Below are 17448 nucleotides of genomic sequence, written 5' to 3'. Positions count from 1 at the left end.
TCGATGTCGTGTCAAGGTGAACGCTGGTTCACCAAGACATGGATCCCCAGGCCCTACGAAGCATGTTATCGTCGTGTGCAGGGACTGAAGGACTGGACGGGGTCCCCTGGAACTAGCTTTTGGTGCTGTGATTGCAGGAACAGGATTCAGTGATTCAGTGAATTCCCGAATCCGCTTCTCCAGCTTGGCACCAATTTTGCACGTTTCGGCTTCCATTGCTCGCCAAGTGCTTCCTGGATCTGTCTCCGAGACATTTTAGACGCGCCAAATCTCTTAGCCGTAGTGTAGACGGCGAACCCCATGGCGATGGAGAGTCTAGTATTCGGGAAGTCCACGAGACCACGGCGGCTTTTGATGTCGGGTTTTCGGAAATCTGGATGACGGAGATGGCTTCAGGTGCTGTAAGCCTGTGCAAACGGGAGCCCCCTGAGCCTATGGGCAGGATGGTGCAATGCCCTGATAAACGACGTAGCATCAGACTATAACAAGCTTCTTTGGTGGGACACTGGGGAAGAGGGCTCACAAGGACCCGGGAGACTTCCAGGGCAGTTGACTTGCATGGACGAAGGGCTGGCTGACTGGTTGGTTGGCTGACTGGTTGGTTGGCTGACTGGTTGGTTGGCTGACTGGTTGGTTGGCTGGCTGGCAGGGTGGCCGATAGGATGGCGTTGGGATGGTGGGCGAGCACGAACTGTGTGGTTGCGAGGTTGCGACGGACGACAAACAACTGGAGCGAAAGGAGGGAGTTCAACAGACAGGGAGAAGGCTGGCAATCTCCTTTCATTGGCTCTTTTCGTACTCACACTGAGAACTGTGCGGGGGCAGCCTCGCACCGTGCCGCCAATGAGCTCAATCCCTGTAGACTTTTATCCACCTAATTAACCACTTTCGGACTAGTAAAGGAAAAGGTGGATCGCTTGTAAAGCTTGGGCACTGAGCGTCCCGCTGCGCAGCAATTGCAGTAAGGTTGTGTGTGTGCGTGTGTGATCTTTCCTCCTCGGTGAAAGTGTCAATATGAAGTTCATATTTCCCATCCGTCACTGAAAGACAAGATGCCCACCGGAAATGCCTGTTCTGAAAAGGCTAATCAGGAGGCATTGCAATCTCCTTTATCATATCACTGTCAGCTCCCGTCAGCCCACCCTTATAGTTAACAAACAACACCATGTTTGGTAGAACTAGGTCGAAAAATTCATTATTATTATTATTAAACAACACCATGACCTGTCTAAGCTCTGCTGTTAATTATCACGACCTCATTCTCTTGCGCGATACGCTATGACCATGGTGTTTACACTCGATTGATTGGACTTGGGAGTCTTCATCGATCGCTAACTCCCGTCTGATGGAACCACCATGGGCTCCCCATCTTCCAGCACCACGTCACATGTTTTCACTCAAATACAGCATACCTCTGTCCCCCACCGACGATGCTCCAGTTGGACAGCAATTCGAATCCCCTGGCTATGATGTGATGGTGTTATCGACCAGGGCTCTCGTATCAACGTCGGCGCAGTCTCGTGGGCCGAACCAGCAGGAACACCTCACACTTGATACATGTCAACACGCACAAGCAATTTATCACCGATAACAGTACTCATTCATTCTTCTCTCACCGCCTAGCGACGGCGGTGCTTCATGACGGCTCAACTATGATATATCCGGTTTTCTTTCCAGGCGCGTGTGATACCTAAGCCGTCCTGAGTTAGCTGCGCTCAATATATCTGTCAGCCTTTTAATCTCGGCCGCAGGATTGCTCCTCGGTTCTTGGGTCAGAGCGATGACGGAAAAGCAGAGCATGACTAGCTGGTTGGAGTGTAATTCATTCAGTGCCGTGTAGCAGAAATGTACCATGGCAGGATGACTACCCCAGTCTCGAGTTAGGTACCTCTTCGCGATTGCCTTGCGGATATCGAAGGTCAAGAAGGATAAAATTAACCGAAACACCTGGCCGCCCAGTGTGGTCCCCTATCCCAATTCCGACGCGGTACAACACGTCCACCGCACGCGAGGTTAGATTAGTACTGCATGGCGCCGATCAAGACGTCTTTCACCTCCCCAAACCGGCACAAGTCCATGCGACTTGTCTCTTGTCAACTGCATTCTGAGCATAATAATCCCAGCTTTTTCCTGACTTCTACGCCTTCTGCTGGGCTTCCATGCGGGTGACCTTGGGTGAGCGAACCAGAAGATGCCCCCATTTTTATCGGCCGACGCCGAATCTGCGGTGGTGGTGGTTGAAGCCGGATCAACGTGGCATGGATTGGCAGACTGCTGAAGCGAACGTGGGTGAGAGATAGCGGAGATGATGTGTTATGCGGCGAGCAAGAACCTTGACTGACATCACAACAAGCATCAGAGAACAACCACATTCAAACACTACACTGCAAAAGTCAAAAAGACCTATATTAACAAGGACAACGTCGATACTTGTGCGGTGTTGCAAGTTGCTGGGTCAGGTTTGTACTGGGAAGCATTGGCGTTACGTAGCAACGGTCGTACGATTGACTTTTGATACACCACAGGAAAAGAAAGGGAAGATCAAGTGCCTTATCAAACGGACACGATGTGACGTCTGAATGCTTGCTCCAGGGGCAACCTAACTTGCCCACTTTTTCTTCGAAAAGAAAATACGCGCGCCTCCCACGTTGAAGCGCTGCCCGAAGCTCTGCAGTGGAACTCCAAGCAAAGAGAGAAGAGGAAAAAAAAATATTATCATAGGGTTCCATTCACAGATGCAATTTGAACCCTCGGAATGCGACTCTTTCAACACTTCTTTCATTTCCGAGCAGCGCAAAATCATCGAGTTTCAACTTCAAGCGGTGGACATTTTCCCACAGGGATGCCCCTCTGCGAGGTTTTTCCATGGGCAAGCTCGCAAGGTTTGGCCTTCTCATGAAGAGTCTTCCAGGAAGATGATCTCGGCAGTGCCCGTGGGATGCGGACGGGTCCTTCTTTGCGAGTCCTTCGAAACCCTTTGGCGACTCTGGCCAAGAAATCACATTTTACAGTAGGTTCGGATCATGCTCGGAAAGGAGGATACGTACCGAAATACCTCAATGACGCTGGTGATGTCTAGAGGGTCTTAACTTTTGTGTACCATTGAACTCTCCACTCCGTACTGAATGTACTGGGGCCGGCATGTACCTCGGGGCCCGGCGACCCGTGGGTCCCGGCGGCTGTGGGGACAGATCTGAGAAAGGGATTCAGGCAGATCTGTGGAAATCGAAATCCAGGGCAGTTCATCGTTGCAGTTCCAGGACGGCAAGGACGGCGGGCGGGACCCCCTACAGAAACTCTAAAAAGCCTTTCTTTAAAAAAAGAAACTTAAACAGCATCATATGTCACCATACTGTGTACAATGGTCGACATGGAGCAAAGTGGATGACAACTGAAAAGACAGATGACAGCGACAAATCTCTTCAGTGCGGTTTGCGGGAGAATCGAGTCGAGGGCGATTGCCACTCCACAGTCCACTGCACACTTCAAATCATTCCACTTGTGCCCCCATCCTTCCCGTTGCTGACCTTGTGCTGACATGCAGATACTGATGGAGGTGTTCGTTTCGATCCTTCCCACCACCAACTGACGAGACTGAACTGAGAAAGCCCGCGGCGCCACAGGGGATTTCGCAACTGAGGCTCCTTGATTCGTCGCCCCTTCCCGTCTGTTAGCCACAGTCAAACCTCTGACGACGGTTTCCTGTACCTATCCAGCTTTTGTTCTCATGACTGTCGGGTAGGAAGAGTTACTTCTCGATACTTTCAACCTTGGTGAAGCAGTGCTGAAGAGCCTTGCTGCAGCTCGCCTACGGTATCAACCAGCGATCCATCTATAGTTGCACCCAGAAGACCCTTTGCGCTTGGCCTCTCGGTCGTTGGAAAGCCCGTAACGCCCAGCGAGCCTTCTAACTTCCACAAGCCAGCATTCTTGACTGCTTGGCCATTGGACTTTGTTGAGTTTCGCGACATGAGGTGAACGGCTGGTCTAGCCCGTCATGGTAAAAAGCTCCGTCACAGAACAAGCGAACACCACGGCACGGCATTGCGTGCTGGCACCATGTAACTGTGTGGGGGTCTTCTTTCTTTTTGCTCTCTAGGTAATCTTCTGAAGATAACCGCTCGAGAAGTCGGCCAAATGATGGACCATAGGGTATTCCGAGACAGCCAGAGGTCGCGTGTCTGAGAAGACGGCGGCTGACGCTCTCATGAGATGTTGATGAGCTGAGTACATAGCACAGGATATTGAACCATTTTGATCTTTTTCTCGAAACTGACTTTAAAAAATTTTGTCAATTTTATGATGCTTCTTACACGGCAGTTCCTGCATCTTACACCGCCAAAATGTCATGGCATAGATATGAGGTGTAACGCGTCGCGAGCTGGTCGGCTATATTTGCTGCTCAATATTGCTGGATACTGGAATCTTTAGCCAGGCCCACCCAGGTAAGCTCTTTGCGTTTCTTCCCTTTCTTTCACATGTCAGACTTCCGTCATTGTTGAGGGAGAAAGTGCCTTGTGTGACGGTCGGCGACCAGCAAATTGCACCATCACAAATTTGACACTAGCAGACCAGAAACTTGCGGTTCGTGCAGGAAGCTATCTCAAAAAAAGGCATCAAATCGCCCATGTCCTTTTTCTTCTATTTTTCTTCAAGTGTTTCCTCTTTTTCCAACAACAGCCTCCACTGAAGTGGGAATATCCGTTCGGTTGACTGCCCGAGCGTCCGAACAACTTTCAGTTGACTCTTCATTGGATCCTTGACCACCCCATGTTCGCCCAGACTACCGAAAACACACTAGCAGCACTAACGAGAAGGCGTCAGAGAAGCTCCACCCAGTACATTGCGCTGTGAGACGATTTGATGTCGAGATAAGACGCATGAAAGAATGCACGAGCTGAAGACAAACCCAGAGATGTCTTGATGCGGAGCTGACATTGATGGAAAGAGGATAGTCGGGCACCCATTTCGATCCCCAACGTTTCTGGTACCTGGACGCTAGAATTTGAAAAGAAGCATCTCCTGTCTTTTCTGCGCAGTTCGTCACGCTGTCATTGTCAAAAGAGATGATAGCGCCCCTTCTCTACCCGCTATCACCACCCATCACCACTCATCACCTCGCACTGGCCATGCCGATCCTTGTCCACAGCAGCCCTAGCCTGCTGACAAAATCGCACCTAAAGGTCGCGAACGTCGGTGGACGACAATAATGCGGGGAAATTGAGCCCATGTCCTGTTTTTTCCTCTTTTCTTTTCTTCTCCGTGTTGTTTCAACCACCAGGACAGCCCTTCTTGGCTCGGCACCTGGATACCGCGCAGATGTCGAGGAGAAGGACCGCGTGATCTGTTTCAACAAGTTCTTGCCGGTCATTCATCCTCATTCAACGCTGTTTTCCTTATGCCCGAGTCATTCTCTTACATGAAATGAGGGCAATAGTTTGTTGCTCGTTCGTTTGAATGTCGGCGGGGTCTTGAATGATACCGACTGAAAGTTTGATGCAGAAGCTTCCTTCTGCTGTGTATGTCAGCCGTCAATGATTAGATCTCTGGAGGTTATCCGAGCCGTCTTCTCCGTCAATGGCCACGTGCTGGAAAACTGCCATGTCAATCCCTCCTCGCCCATCAATGGGGTTGAACAAGCTGCCTCTGCCTCTGAAGCGAAGCTCTTCCAGTGGAGTGTCCTGTGATGCTTCAACAGACGGGAAGGTTCAAATTGGGCTTCTGCAGTGAACCTGCAGGTCCGCATCCACTAGCCCAATCTGGACGTAGCTGAAGTCATATAGCTTAGTTCTCATTGGTGGATCCAATAATTGATAATGCACTATGTACAGAGGTACAAAGCTCTGACACCTCTCACAGGGCCGCGGCATTGTCTCACTGCAACCTCACCTCACCTCGTCGTCGGTGTTCCAACTCCCAACCTCAATTTCACCCCCAAGCTTCTCGCCCACCTCCCGTTCCGAAGACTCCCGCACTCCGTCTCCCGGATAGAGCTGTGGCTTGGCTGTCGGCCATTTCTCGGAGCGCCCCTTAACCTGGCTCACTGATGTGGCTGTGGTACGGGATGCCCGTGGCTGTGAGCTCACTCCGAAACAACGGACATCATCGTCCGTCCGGGCTTTTCCTCATGATTCACTTTCAGCTAGCGTTGGAGTCCTTGAATTTCGACAATGGCAGATGCCATATGCTACCAGATGAAATTATGAGTCCTCCGCTGTGCAAGTCGCAACGATACAGCTTCGGGAAGCGACAATTTGAGCGTATTGGTTATCGACATTGTTGATATCTGTGGTAGGCACAAGAGCTGGGAGTTGTTGCCAATCTCTCACCACAACCACTATCAACCGTCTCTTCACAAGATATCAGGCGTCACAGACTTCAAGATTCCAAATATCGAATCCAACACCCACCAGTCTGAAGGGGTGTTTTTAGATTGATATTATCAGCTGGACTTCGGAGCCCGCCGCATCCAGATTCAATAGGTCTCGGCCGCCCATTGGCCTGTTCCCACTTAGATTGATTGGCGATGGAACGTTGCAATCCTGGACAGCAGCACGCGAGTCTTGCTGATTCGTCCAGCCCACGGCTCCGTCGAAGGGATTCCAGTTCTTCACACCTCGAACGTCTGGGCACCCGGAGACTTCCTAACACTACACTATGCGCTCCGCTCTTCTCATATAGTCTCGCCGGAATCGGATCTCCTCACCTTGTCACCGAGGCTGTTGGTGTCCCGGCATTGAATTCTGCTCGAGGTGAACAGCGAAATCGGCCTGGGCAACCGGGATGTCATGATATTGTTTTTTTTTCTTTCGTGCCGTAGCTTCTTTCCGGTATCCGATTATTCTGACGGACGGCGAAGTGGACTCTGAAAAGCTCTCCACAGATCATCTACAGTACGGTTCGAGATTACGGAGGCTGTACGGGTACTGATACTACCATCTTTTCCCTCCACAAACTGTGTCGTTAGCTCTGCTGCAGTGCTTGCAGAGGACGCTTCCGGATCGCTGATCGACACAGACGACGACAGCTCTACACTACGAGATACACTACACTACACTCGTCAGAGTTGGCTATCGTCACCCTCACCCGTGCACATACGTTCTCACCACATCCGGAACTCCGTCTTGGTACCAATTACTGTATGTACACTACACAACTGACTTTGACGGAGACAATCTCACTACTGCGGGGGAGGCACAGCTCTTTCCGCTCCCGAAGGATCGCCACTTTCAATCTCGGGGTTGGTTTTCTCACTGTGTTCGAGGCCATCAGTCTTGGAGACAATGCTCCTCTCTGCTCGACTACCAGGTTCTGGAACTCTTGACGTTCAAACAGCTGCGCCCAACTGCCTCGAGTTTTCACTGCTTCAAGAATCCACACTGATTTGTCTCCATCCCAGTGCTACATGCCCTGATTCAATACACTACAACCGCCCCGTGTTGCAGTTTGTACGGATATGGGTATGAGATGCGGATGCGAGGAGAGTGCCTGGTGCTCAGTGGCAAGATCACGGCATCAGACAGACAGACATACGAACCAGACACCACGAGATCTGACTCGTTGCCTAGACGATTTTGTCTCTCGTTGACCAATGGGCCCTTTCCTTTGGACGTCCCTTTTTGTTCGACATAGGAACAGATTGCACTTCGAGCCGTGATTCAGAAAACTCAAGCGAGCAATACTGGACTGGAATGATGCTTGACATGCTGAGTGAACCTTTTTCCAAAACTCTTCCGTCTCCGTACGCTTTTCTAACACTCGATATTTGCTGATCGTCACTTCACCTCAGGTAGATACATGTAACTGCCGCCCAACAACCCCAATAATGCCTATTGTTTCTCGCGAGATCGGGTCACAAAAAAAAGGAGTCATCTTGGCGTCTTCCATGGTTTGCCAGTTAATAAAAGCCCGAGTTGGCTCAGGTTCTAAAATTCCCAACACACGGGGCTGGGAATCTCGCCCGCTCGCTGTACGTGTAGCCCAGGCTCTGTCTGCCCCGGGTAAGATTTTTCGAACTATCGCCAGGACGATGAAACGCGACTGCACGACTCTTCACGCGGGGACTAGTCGGAGTGACATCGCTCTTCCTGTCTATGGCGGTCGATAGGGGAATGGGCGGCACTAGTAGACGATGAAGTTTCGTTCACGCGACATGTGTGTGTGTCAGAGTTGTTGTCGTGTCTATCTGTCTGTTTGCCTGTGTTCCTGTCAAGTCCTCGCCGGTCGTTGGGAAGGAATCCTGGTGATCAATTCTTCGAGCCAGGCTCGCAAGGCTAGCTAACCTGCTGGACACGCTGTCACGGTGTTTCGAACATGAAGTGTGAGGTCCCCGTAAGGTACGGAATAGGGGATGGGATGCCACGAACAACAGTTCACCAGCCATCCGATCGATGATCGCCCGCTGCCGACCGAGGAAATGCTTTGCCGGGTCTCCCTTGGTTTTCCTTGGCTACGTGTCGGCATCGGCAGGAGTGTACAATCCAGCGGAACGCAGCCAGCTGTTCAGGTCCCGAGAGCACGTGTGACAAAAAAGAAGAAACTTCAGACTTGTTGGATTTCGGCGGTATGTCTGTGCCGAGTCCGTACCATCAGTGCCTCCGGCGGCGTTGCATCCGTCCACTTTACATACCTTGCTGCCGGCTGCATTACGAAACTGAACGGCGCAACGGCTCCCGAGCGGGAGGTTGGGTGTCCGTCCGGGACGGAGACTGGACATGTAGGTATGTAGTGTACACAGTAGGTAAAAGGTGCAGTTTGTCACTTGTCCTGCATAAGTTGAATGGGTCGGCGGCACCTGTTAAGCTCGTCGCCGAGTACTACCTCCGAAACAGCGCACATATTTAAGGAAGGACCCTGACAGTAGCAGCTGGTAAGCATCACGATGGAACATGGGGGTTTTCTAATGGTGAGCTCAGGGTCTACGTGCGTTCCGATGGAGACTTTGCTACACCTACTGCGCGTATACATCTGGATACATCGCTAGAAACTGTCCGCTAACATCGTCGATGAGTCGGAAAACCAAAGATTCACCTTCTTGCGAGTCATCGGGCGGTCGACATCTCACAAGTTTGCTGAGCTGAAAATTAAAACAGGTCCTTGAACCTGCGAGTGTCTTGCAGTTCCAGCCCTCGAAAATGGTTCTGGGATGCCCGTTTTGCCGAGCTCCGAGAGTATCATTATATCACTTGTACTGGCGTTATATGTGAGTGGCGAAGTTGTCAGTGGCTTGACCCGTGGTACAATCAAATGCCTATTATACACGTACTTGTCATTTGCTTTTAAATCGCAACAGTTGATCCATGAATCCACGACCAAGTTGTCATTACAAACATTGATGGTTGTAGGAGTAGAGATGATTTTGGCATTTACTATGCTCATATTCACAAAGCTTTCTATAAACAACAACTAGCAGTAGGACCGAGTCAAAACTACAGGATTTAGACCGTAATCGTGCCTTCCCCAGATTGGCGGTCGGAGGGTCGACGTATACAAAGAAGGAGCGATAGAGTGTGGGTAGGAAAGAGCGAGTAATTCAGAACGAAATTTCCCCGAACAGCTGATAATCTGAAGAGACCCGGATTGTGAATACGTTGCGGAAGGAGCGAAGCGGGTTTACTTGTTGCATATTCCCTTCCAGACAGTGAACCTGCTTTGAACATGTCTCTTCCTGGAGGGAGCTGATATTTTCAGGCTTCCAAGTCCCCCTCTTGAGTTTTCTCCTTCCAAAAATAAATCCCACTGCCTCAACCCACCTCTCTCTTTCCCAGTCAGTTTCATTACGTCCTATCAACACCTGCTGCAATCCAACTCCGTTGCCCAGGGGGTGACGAGGGGAAGGAATCATCACTTCCAGAAAGACACATCTCATGTGAAAGCATTGTGGGCATTATGCCACCCTCTCACATGAACTCAACAGAACGATGGGTATCTATCCAATAAAGTAGAGGAACCATTACGCTTTTTTTTGGTGAATGCTATTAGCCTTTTTCTTTGTTTCGTCTCATAGTTCTACCCAGAGGCAGTCGGCTATGACCAGGAAAGAAATTAAATTAAAAATAGAATCAAGAATGGAAAGACGGAAGAAAAAAAGTGCCAAAGAGATGAATGTCATCCCCGGCTGCTCCAGAATCTCAAGATATAATCGGAACGGCAACGGGGCCCACTAGGGCGGTCTTGATGCATGTCTGTCTGTCTGTCGTTAAAACCCTTTTAGAATCTCTGGCTGCGTCTCAAGAAGACCGACATAGGAGCAAGGAGGTTCCCGAGTAGGAAAAGAGAGAGGAAGAGAAGCGAGGAGAGAAGTGAACAAAGAATGAAGATATATCTTTACTATACGCTACAAGCTTCGCTATATTGTCCCTCGTACCTCAAGTGTTATACAAGAAAGACTCAAGCGTTATAAATAACTATAAGAAAAATCTATATTGCTATAGCTGTGTGTCTTCCAGTATATCTCTGCGGTACTGACTTGAGAAGAAAGACCAAGACTGCCCAGGTCCGCCTTCTTATTGTGTGTCACTTCGTAACCTTGCGACTTTATCCCAGCAGCAAAGTCAGGTAGTTGTAATAGGGTAAAAGACCCATTTTCCGATGACAGCTTGTTGCCTCTGCCATAACGTGTAAGCTATTTTCTGCTTAGATTCAAGAGTTACATACCGCGGCTCAATACTCTCTGGTTCCAGATTTTGTTACTGACGCTCGGCCATAAGATCACGGTTGAGACTTGTCGTGAAACGGTCTGTTGACATTGGGTCCGAGGCGATGCAAAACGGAACCATATCACTGTTGTGTTTTTAGAGATCCCAGGGTAGAGTGGTTCACAGTCAGGTATATGCTACAGGCGATGGGCTCGTAAAGAGTGGCGCATGGAATCTTCAAAGGGTATGGAATGGGAAAGAAGTGTTTGTCGACTGCCGTGCTAGATATGTTGCGCTATCAACGCAGTTACGGTGAGCTCACTCTTCATACTTGGGAACACTTGTTACTTCAATCGTTTCGTGTATTATTATTCGCATGATCCTACATACAGTAGGACTTCTTCGTATTCCTTTGTGCCCTTGAAGATAATACACATTACTCACAAGATTGAGACATAAAACCAAGGGTTTTAAGTCCGTCCAGGGCCTGGGTGATACTGCCCACGTTCCTTGGGCAACGAAGGAAGGTGATGAGGGACTCAAGGGCTCACTGCCATCATGTTTCCCTGTCTTCCATCCATCATCTTCCACTCCACTACAGTGACTTCTCGATCTCCATAACCTCCTTAATACCCTCTTCGATGGTGTTCACCCGGGCCTTTTCCAGCCTCTTGAGCGGTCGCCTGGGGTATCCACCATATCCAAAATAGCTCTGAATAGCCTGCTTAGTGCCGGCAATGGCAGACTTGGTCAAGAACCAATCGCCCTTGGCAAGCGTCTTCTGGAGCGCAATGGCTTCGTCAATCTTTCCCTCCACATACAGGTTCCAAACCTTGACGCACACCTTGGGCATCACGTTGGCTCCGCCGGCAATGATACCGCTGCCGCCGCTGGCCAAGGTCTGGACAGTGAAGTCGCACATTCCACCAAATGCCATGTAGCCAGATCCTTCGGCCCATGGAGTCTTGGCGTCACTCGCCTGTGCCACTCGTGTGAGCTTGCCGGTGTTTCCGCAGGTGAATTTGGTGCCCACGATGTTGGGGTGGGCGGCGAGCTTAATCAGCAGGTCCGAGTCCATGTCGATACCGGCAACGGCTCCAGGGTAGTTGTAAAGAACGAGCGGTAGAGGGCTTTCGTCGGCCACGGCAATGAAGTAGTCGTGAATTGCTTGCTCGTCCATGAGGAAACGGAAGTATGAGGGTGGGAGGAGTAGGACGTAATCGCCGCCAGCTTCCTGGGCGATCTTGCACAACTCGATTGTTCCCCTAACACTACCCTCAGTTGTGCCAACAATGATGGGTGTGTCCTTGAAACCGGCCTCATCCAAAGCTTCCCTGGTGGCGCGGGTAACTGCCGCCTTTTCCTCTCGTGTACAATGAACAGCCTCTCCATTGGAGCCCATAGTTACCAGACCAGCAAGTCCATCCTTAACCAGGCGTGCGGCGTGCTTCTTGATGGTGAGAATGTCGAGGTCCTCAGTCTCGGGGTCGAAGAAGGTCATAGTCGGGGCGTAGATGCCGCATGAAAGAAGTCTTCTCGGGGCCTGCTGGCCGTTCGTAGCACCATTGGACACAGTCATGGTGGATGTATGTATGTATGGCAACAGGAAATGGGCCAAGTGATTGAAGCTTTGAGGCTTTGGATAGGCGTGATGTACGGAGGTAGTGGTAGAGGGATCAGAACAAGGAGGCAACAGGCAGAATGAGCGGGTGTAAGCAAGCGAGGGAACGCCTTCTACTTATTCGAGAAAAGAAAGTTCATGGTGACAAACAATCTAGCATTGCCCGACTCACTACCCCAACTGTGGGGCATCATGGTGTGTTGTTGAAGCAAAAAGTTCACCAGCCAGGAGCAGCTCGCTCGGACATTGGTCCGAGGCGACCAACCAAAGGCATCAGCCTGTGCGGTTCCTGCTGGCCGAAGACGGGATTTGGTAAAAACAAAGGGCAAGGCAAACAGACAGCGGCTAAGTGTTGAAGCGAGCCATTAGATGGACCCGGATGGGGGATGGTGATGGAGGAGGAGATGTTATGAGAGGGGCTCACCCCAGGGATATGACAGCCGGACGGGGGGTGGTAGGACGGAGCAATATGGGGAATGAAACCAATGGAGAGAAAGTTGATGGATTGATTGGTCTAAGGAAGAAAAGGGAAATCTCAAGGTCTGCCAGTCCTCCGAGCTTAAATACCCCAAAGTTGACGAAGAAGGTGGGGGACGAATTCCCAGGGTAGAGGAATCTATGGGGAAACAAATCACGCATCCACCTTTTGTTTGTCCAAAATATCGCCTTAACTTGGTTTGGTATGGCGGCGAGCGGGAAAACAATGGGGTCAATGGGAGGGAATGGCGGCGGCTCATCCGGCGGTCGAAATCGAGGTTTCCGGGTCATTGGGCTCCGCCAAGGGATATATCCAGGAACTCTTGGATGATCTCCTTGTGGACCGTTGAAGTCCAAGACACTTGTTTTTAAATGTACGTCGCGGCTTCAAGATACTGAGTGTCTGGCCTTGAGTGAGTTCCAAACACCTTTCAAAGCTCAGGATCCGGCGAGCGAAGAAGGAATTTGCCGAACAAGCTCGGGCTCGATATACTGTCATTGACCCGGTCAATATGAGACCCAACAATATGGCCTGGTGATCTGCAGAAATATCTAGTGCAGAAAACGTCAACGTGGCCTGTTAGAGACGACGGTCAGAAACATGTTCGCTCCTGGCGGTTAGAAGGTGTCTTGAACTCGAAGACATGTCCCAAGCTGAGGAGCTTGCCGAATTGATGTCATCTCGACAAATACCTAAAAGGTGAGATGGTGTAAACATGACCGGCTGTTACTCTGGATCGACTCTGGCTTCATGACATCTGTCACGGACTGAATGATGACCGCTGTGCTTGTTGGTTGATGAAGAGTGAGGTAGTACATACATTGAAGTGCACCCATCCATGATCTTTACGATGGCGGCGAGAACGTCAAGCGAAGGCTCACAAGTGCCAAGCAGTCTGGGGAGGCCTGCTAGCAGCCCTTCTGGTGTCGGCCACGAGACGGAACAAATATTTCCTCCAATCAAGTTGGCTTCATAAGTGTCGACGGCAAGGATTGGAGCACACCCCCACCGTCACATTTTGGAGTCCCTCCAACCGGACAAGAAAAGAGGCTTACTCGGTGAGGATGGAATGCTGTTGGAAAGGTCCTACTAGGAGGGAAGTCTAGCCTGAAACCATGGAAGGTTGGGAGAAGCAATTCAAACGCAAAAACAAAGAGAAGGTGGAACGGAGGAAAGAATGTCAAGCATGACGATGTTTGGATGAAGTGGGGAGAATGCGGGGAAAAGGAGCCCCAAAAGTTAGCGTGGGGGAAGGAGCGGGTCGGCCGGGGGTGCTGGGGGGCTGCACCCCACCTTCTACCCACTACCGTACTGCGAGGGGGGGGTGGTGTTGGGAACTGTCAATTTATAGTTTTTCGATAGTTATATTGTTCAAATATTTCGAAAATTACGTGATGAAGTACGTGTTGAAAAGTTACAAATGTTTATATATAAAAACGATAAGAGGATGTGAAATGCTTAGAATAGCTAAATGTTTAGATTAGCGAGACTATCTATATACTATTTATAAATAACTTCTGAAATTCTTGACAACAATTGGGATTTAAACATTTAAAGGTGAAAAATACCTAATTTAAAAGGGTATCTAAAATCAATTAAACTACTATCTCTATTGTAATTAGTTCTAACTTGAATTGCTCAGCTCTTAGTCCTACTTTACCCAGGTACCCGCACTTAGCCGCTACGCGCCCGTACACTATACCCTAACTCTGAACTTTAGGGTTGGGTCGGGAATAATATATATCGTTATTAAAACTATAAAACTACTTTCAAATACTAATACAATAATAATAAGCACAATATAATAATAATACTGGATTTATGCATATTGGATATATAGATTACATAGACCTATGGAATGCTTAATTACATAACTGGGCCGCTCTTATAGTTATATATAGAAAAGTGGTTACTACAAGGCTAGCTTATGCTGTATTTATATAATAGTATACAGCTTCTAAAACTATATCACTATTATAGCCGCGAGTGTAGCAGCGGTTAACCTGCTATCGTAGTTACGGTTATTGTTAATTAATAATAGCTTAAATACTATAAATCAACCCGCTAAGTAGATCTTGTACCTAAGCTTACATAAAGTTATTCTTCTAATTATTCGTCGTACTTACTTCCTTTCTTTCTTTGTATAATTACGTATAATTAAATTTACTATTAACTCTTTATCCGTAATAGTTGATTACTCGTTTTGATTATTATATTTATAGTGCAACCCCTCGTTTATTTGTTATGAGATTAATTCTATTAATCGCGCGCTTATATATATATATTGTCTTATCACGCTAAACTATCTACATAGTCTACCCAGTGGGTATGCGGTGCTGCTTCCGTTTTTAGTTGGTGGGAAAAACCGTACCGTAGCCGGATAAAAACCCTCCGTGCGCTTATATAAAGATCGCCTCGCCTGACGAGGAATTGAATCTAATATAAGCATTAATAACCAACATTACAACTATCTAAGATCGCTAACCTTTATTTAATAAGTAAGGCCGGGCTCCCTTTATTTAATAGATAAAGCTCGTCTCTGTCATAAAGCTAGCGCCTAGGGTGTCTGCCTGGCTTGAACCCAATATAAGCCAGGCCTGCCCTCCGGTTGAGTGCACTCCTAAGGTGCGCTGCACGAACCATAGTTCTGACCTTGGCGTTTCTGGCACCTTTGATATCCGCACCTCTCTTGTGTATTTAGCTGCAAGTTCCATGCCATATGGCACAAACTTCTCTTTTCCTCTTTGTCAAATATTACAACTTTCACCAAGGCCTACCTGCGTGTATATCTCGTAGAACCCTTACAGTCTCACCCAATCTCTTCTTTTTTGGATTTTTATTATTTAATATTTAGTAACTTAAGTAGCGATTCCGTTTATTTTTCGCCCTCTAATAATAAATGAAATAGTAATTTCCTTAATTTTAGTACCCTTCTAGTTATTACTAACTCTTTCAATTTTAGAAAGATACGTAACGTATTTAATAAAATAATTACTTTCGATACGATCGTTTGTTATATAACGCTTCTCAAACTTCTACAAACCCTAACTGTTATTAACTTTATTACTAATATTAAAAATAATAAAAATGAATAAATAACTTCTTGTATTTATTTTTGTTAACGTGTAGCTAGTACTGTGCCTTGTAACTATCTTATACTACCTTGTAGTATAGAAGACTGATTGAACTATTCCTTCTACAAAATTAGTCTACTCAGCCTCCACAGAACGTACTAGAATACAGAGGTTTTGCCACTGTATTCTGAGAATCTCTAACTTGTTCAACATTCCTTCTAGACTGATTTGTCATCATAGAATGTACCAGAAGCTTATAGATTCAGTTCATTCCTTCATATTATAGTGCTTCTACAAGCACTTCTATCAACTTACAAAAGCTCCTACACTCTAAAAGCTTCTAGATACTTAACGTTCGTGTATATAAAGACCTCTTCTCTCCTTTAGTTAGTCACTCCTTAAGCAAGCAAGCAAGCACAGTCCAAGCAATACAATACAGTCTACTCCTATAGTGCAGAGTTCACTATAATAATTGTTTCTCACAGTGCAGAGTCCACTGTGCTCTTTTGTCTTGAGAGCAGAGTTCTCTCTAAGACCTCTTTTACAACATCCTTCTATTGTCTTTGCAACTACGCTGCTTCCTTCAACACTGCTGTTGTACTTCCTACCGCTTCCGCTCCGCTCTGCTACAAGTGCATAGTTCACTGTATTATCTTTATACTTGTCACGGCGCTGGCGGACCACTACATTACTAGGCTATGTTCCAAAAGGATACAAGTAACCGAAGCTGGCAATTCAGTCGCTCAAGTGGTCTTATATAGTTGTGATAGCAGTCGAGAGGCACAACTGCAAGGCTGCCATCACAATACTGGTGCTATTATTATAGGCCAGTTAGGGCATTGCAGCAAACAATTTTAATAATATATTTCATTTAATCAAAACCTAGCTTTCCGCTCGGTTATTATCCTGTATGACAGGCTAGGATGCACATGCCCAGACGGCTAAACCTACAAAGGATAAGACAATATTCTGCTTGCAAGGCAGAACTCGGAATGCACATTATATAGCCAATGTCAACCTGTGACACCCTGTTTAGCTTTTTTTACTATACCCAATTCTCTTTTTACGAAAATATCACTACTAATTTTGAAAGAAACAAAAAGAATCTAAATATTGCCTAGTCTATTATTAATAAAGTCCAAAATAATTTTAATTTGAAAAATCTCAATTACATCCAGCTCCAAGCAAAGCTCGCCGCTCTCCAAAAATAGTATAATACTTTAATCGTGGACTACAACGCTATTAAAACTTATAATACTAATATTTGTACAAATATTAATAATAAAAATAATATTATTCTTACTAATAAATGTCACAGGTTGACATTGGCTATATAGTGTGCATTCCGAGTTCTGCCTTGCAAGCAGAACATCGTCCTATCTTTTGTAGGTTTGGCCGTCTGGGCATATGCATCCCAGCCTGTCACAATAAAATAGCTACCTTTCCTCGTTAAATAATAGAAAATTCACTTATTTTTATAAGTAAAAAGAAGATTACGTGCGCTCGCAAGTTGTGATAAGGGTAGTGTTCTGGGCTTGGAACAGTAGTTCAATTCCGCTGATAAACTAATTTGATCTCGAAGGCCTTGTTGATCTTCTTAACCTCCAGAGAAGGTTGGGCTTCCAGGCCTTCTTATGC

General features: G+C 47.6%; 2 protein-coding genes across 2 annotated transcripts; both read right to left on the bottom strand.

Moving 5' to 3' along the window:
- Positions 1 to 2093: 2093 nt before the first annotated feature.
- On the bottom strand, positions 2094 to 2201 carry SMAC4_13221 (uncharacterized protein; the record flags this gene model as incomplete). Its single annotated transcript, XM_066091320.1, has 1 exon — positions 2094 to 2201. One exon carries the CDS (start codon positions 2199 to 2201, stop codon positions 2094 to 2096), a length of 108 nt encoding a protein of 35 aa, XP_065946061.1.
- Positions 2202 to 11232: 9031 nt separating this feature from the next.
- On the bottom strand, positions 11233 to 12216 carry SMAC4_06596 (uncharacterized protein; the record flags this gene model as incomplete). Its single annotated transcript, XM_003346081.1, has 1 exon — positions 11233 to 12216. The coding sequence occupies one exon, from the start codon at positions 12214 to 12216 to the stop codon at positions 11233 to 11235; it is 984 nt and encodes a 327-aa protein (XP_003346129.1).
- Between the last annotated feature and the right edge of the window lie 5232 nt (positions 12217 to 17448).

Source organism: Sordaria macrospora, chromosome 2, assembly GCF_033870435.1.
Source record: "Sordaria macrospora chromosome 2, complete sequence".
NCBI lineage: Eukaryota > Fungi > Ascomycota > Sordariomycetes > Sordariales > Sordariaceae > Sordaria > Sordaria macrospora.
Note: the sequence above shows the minus strand (reverse complement) of the source record. Positions and strands in the feature narration are given on the sequence as shown.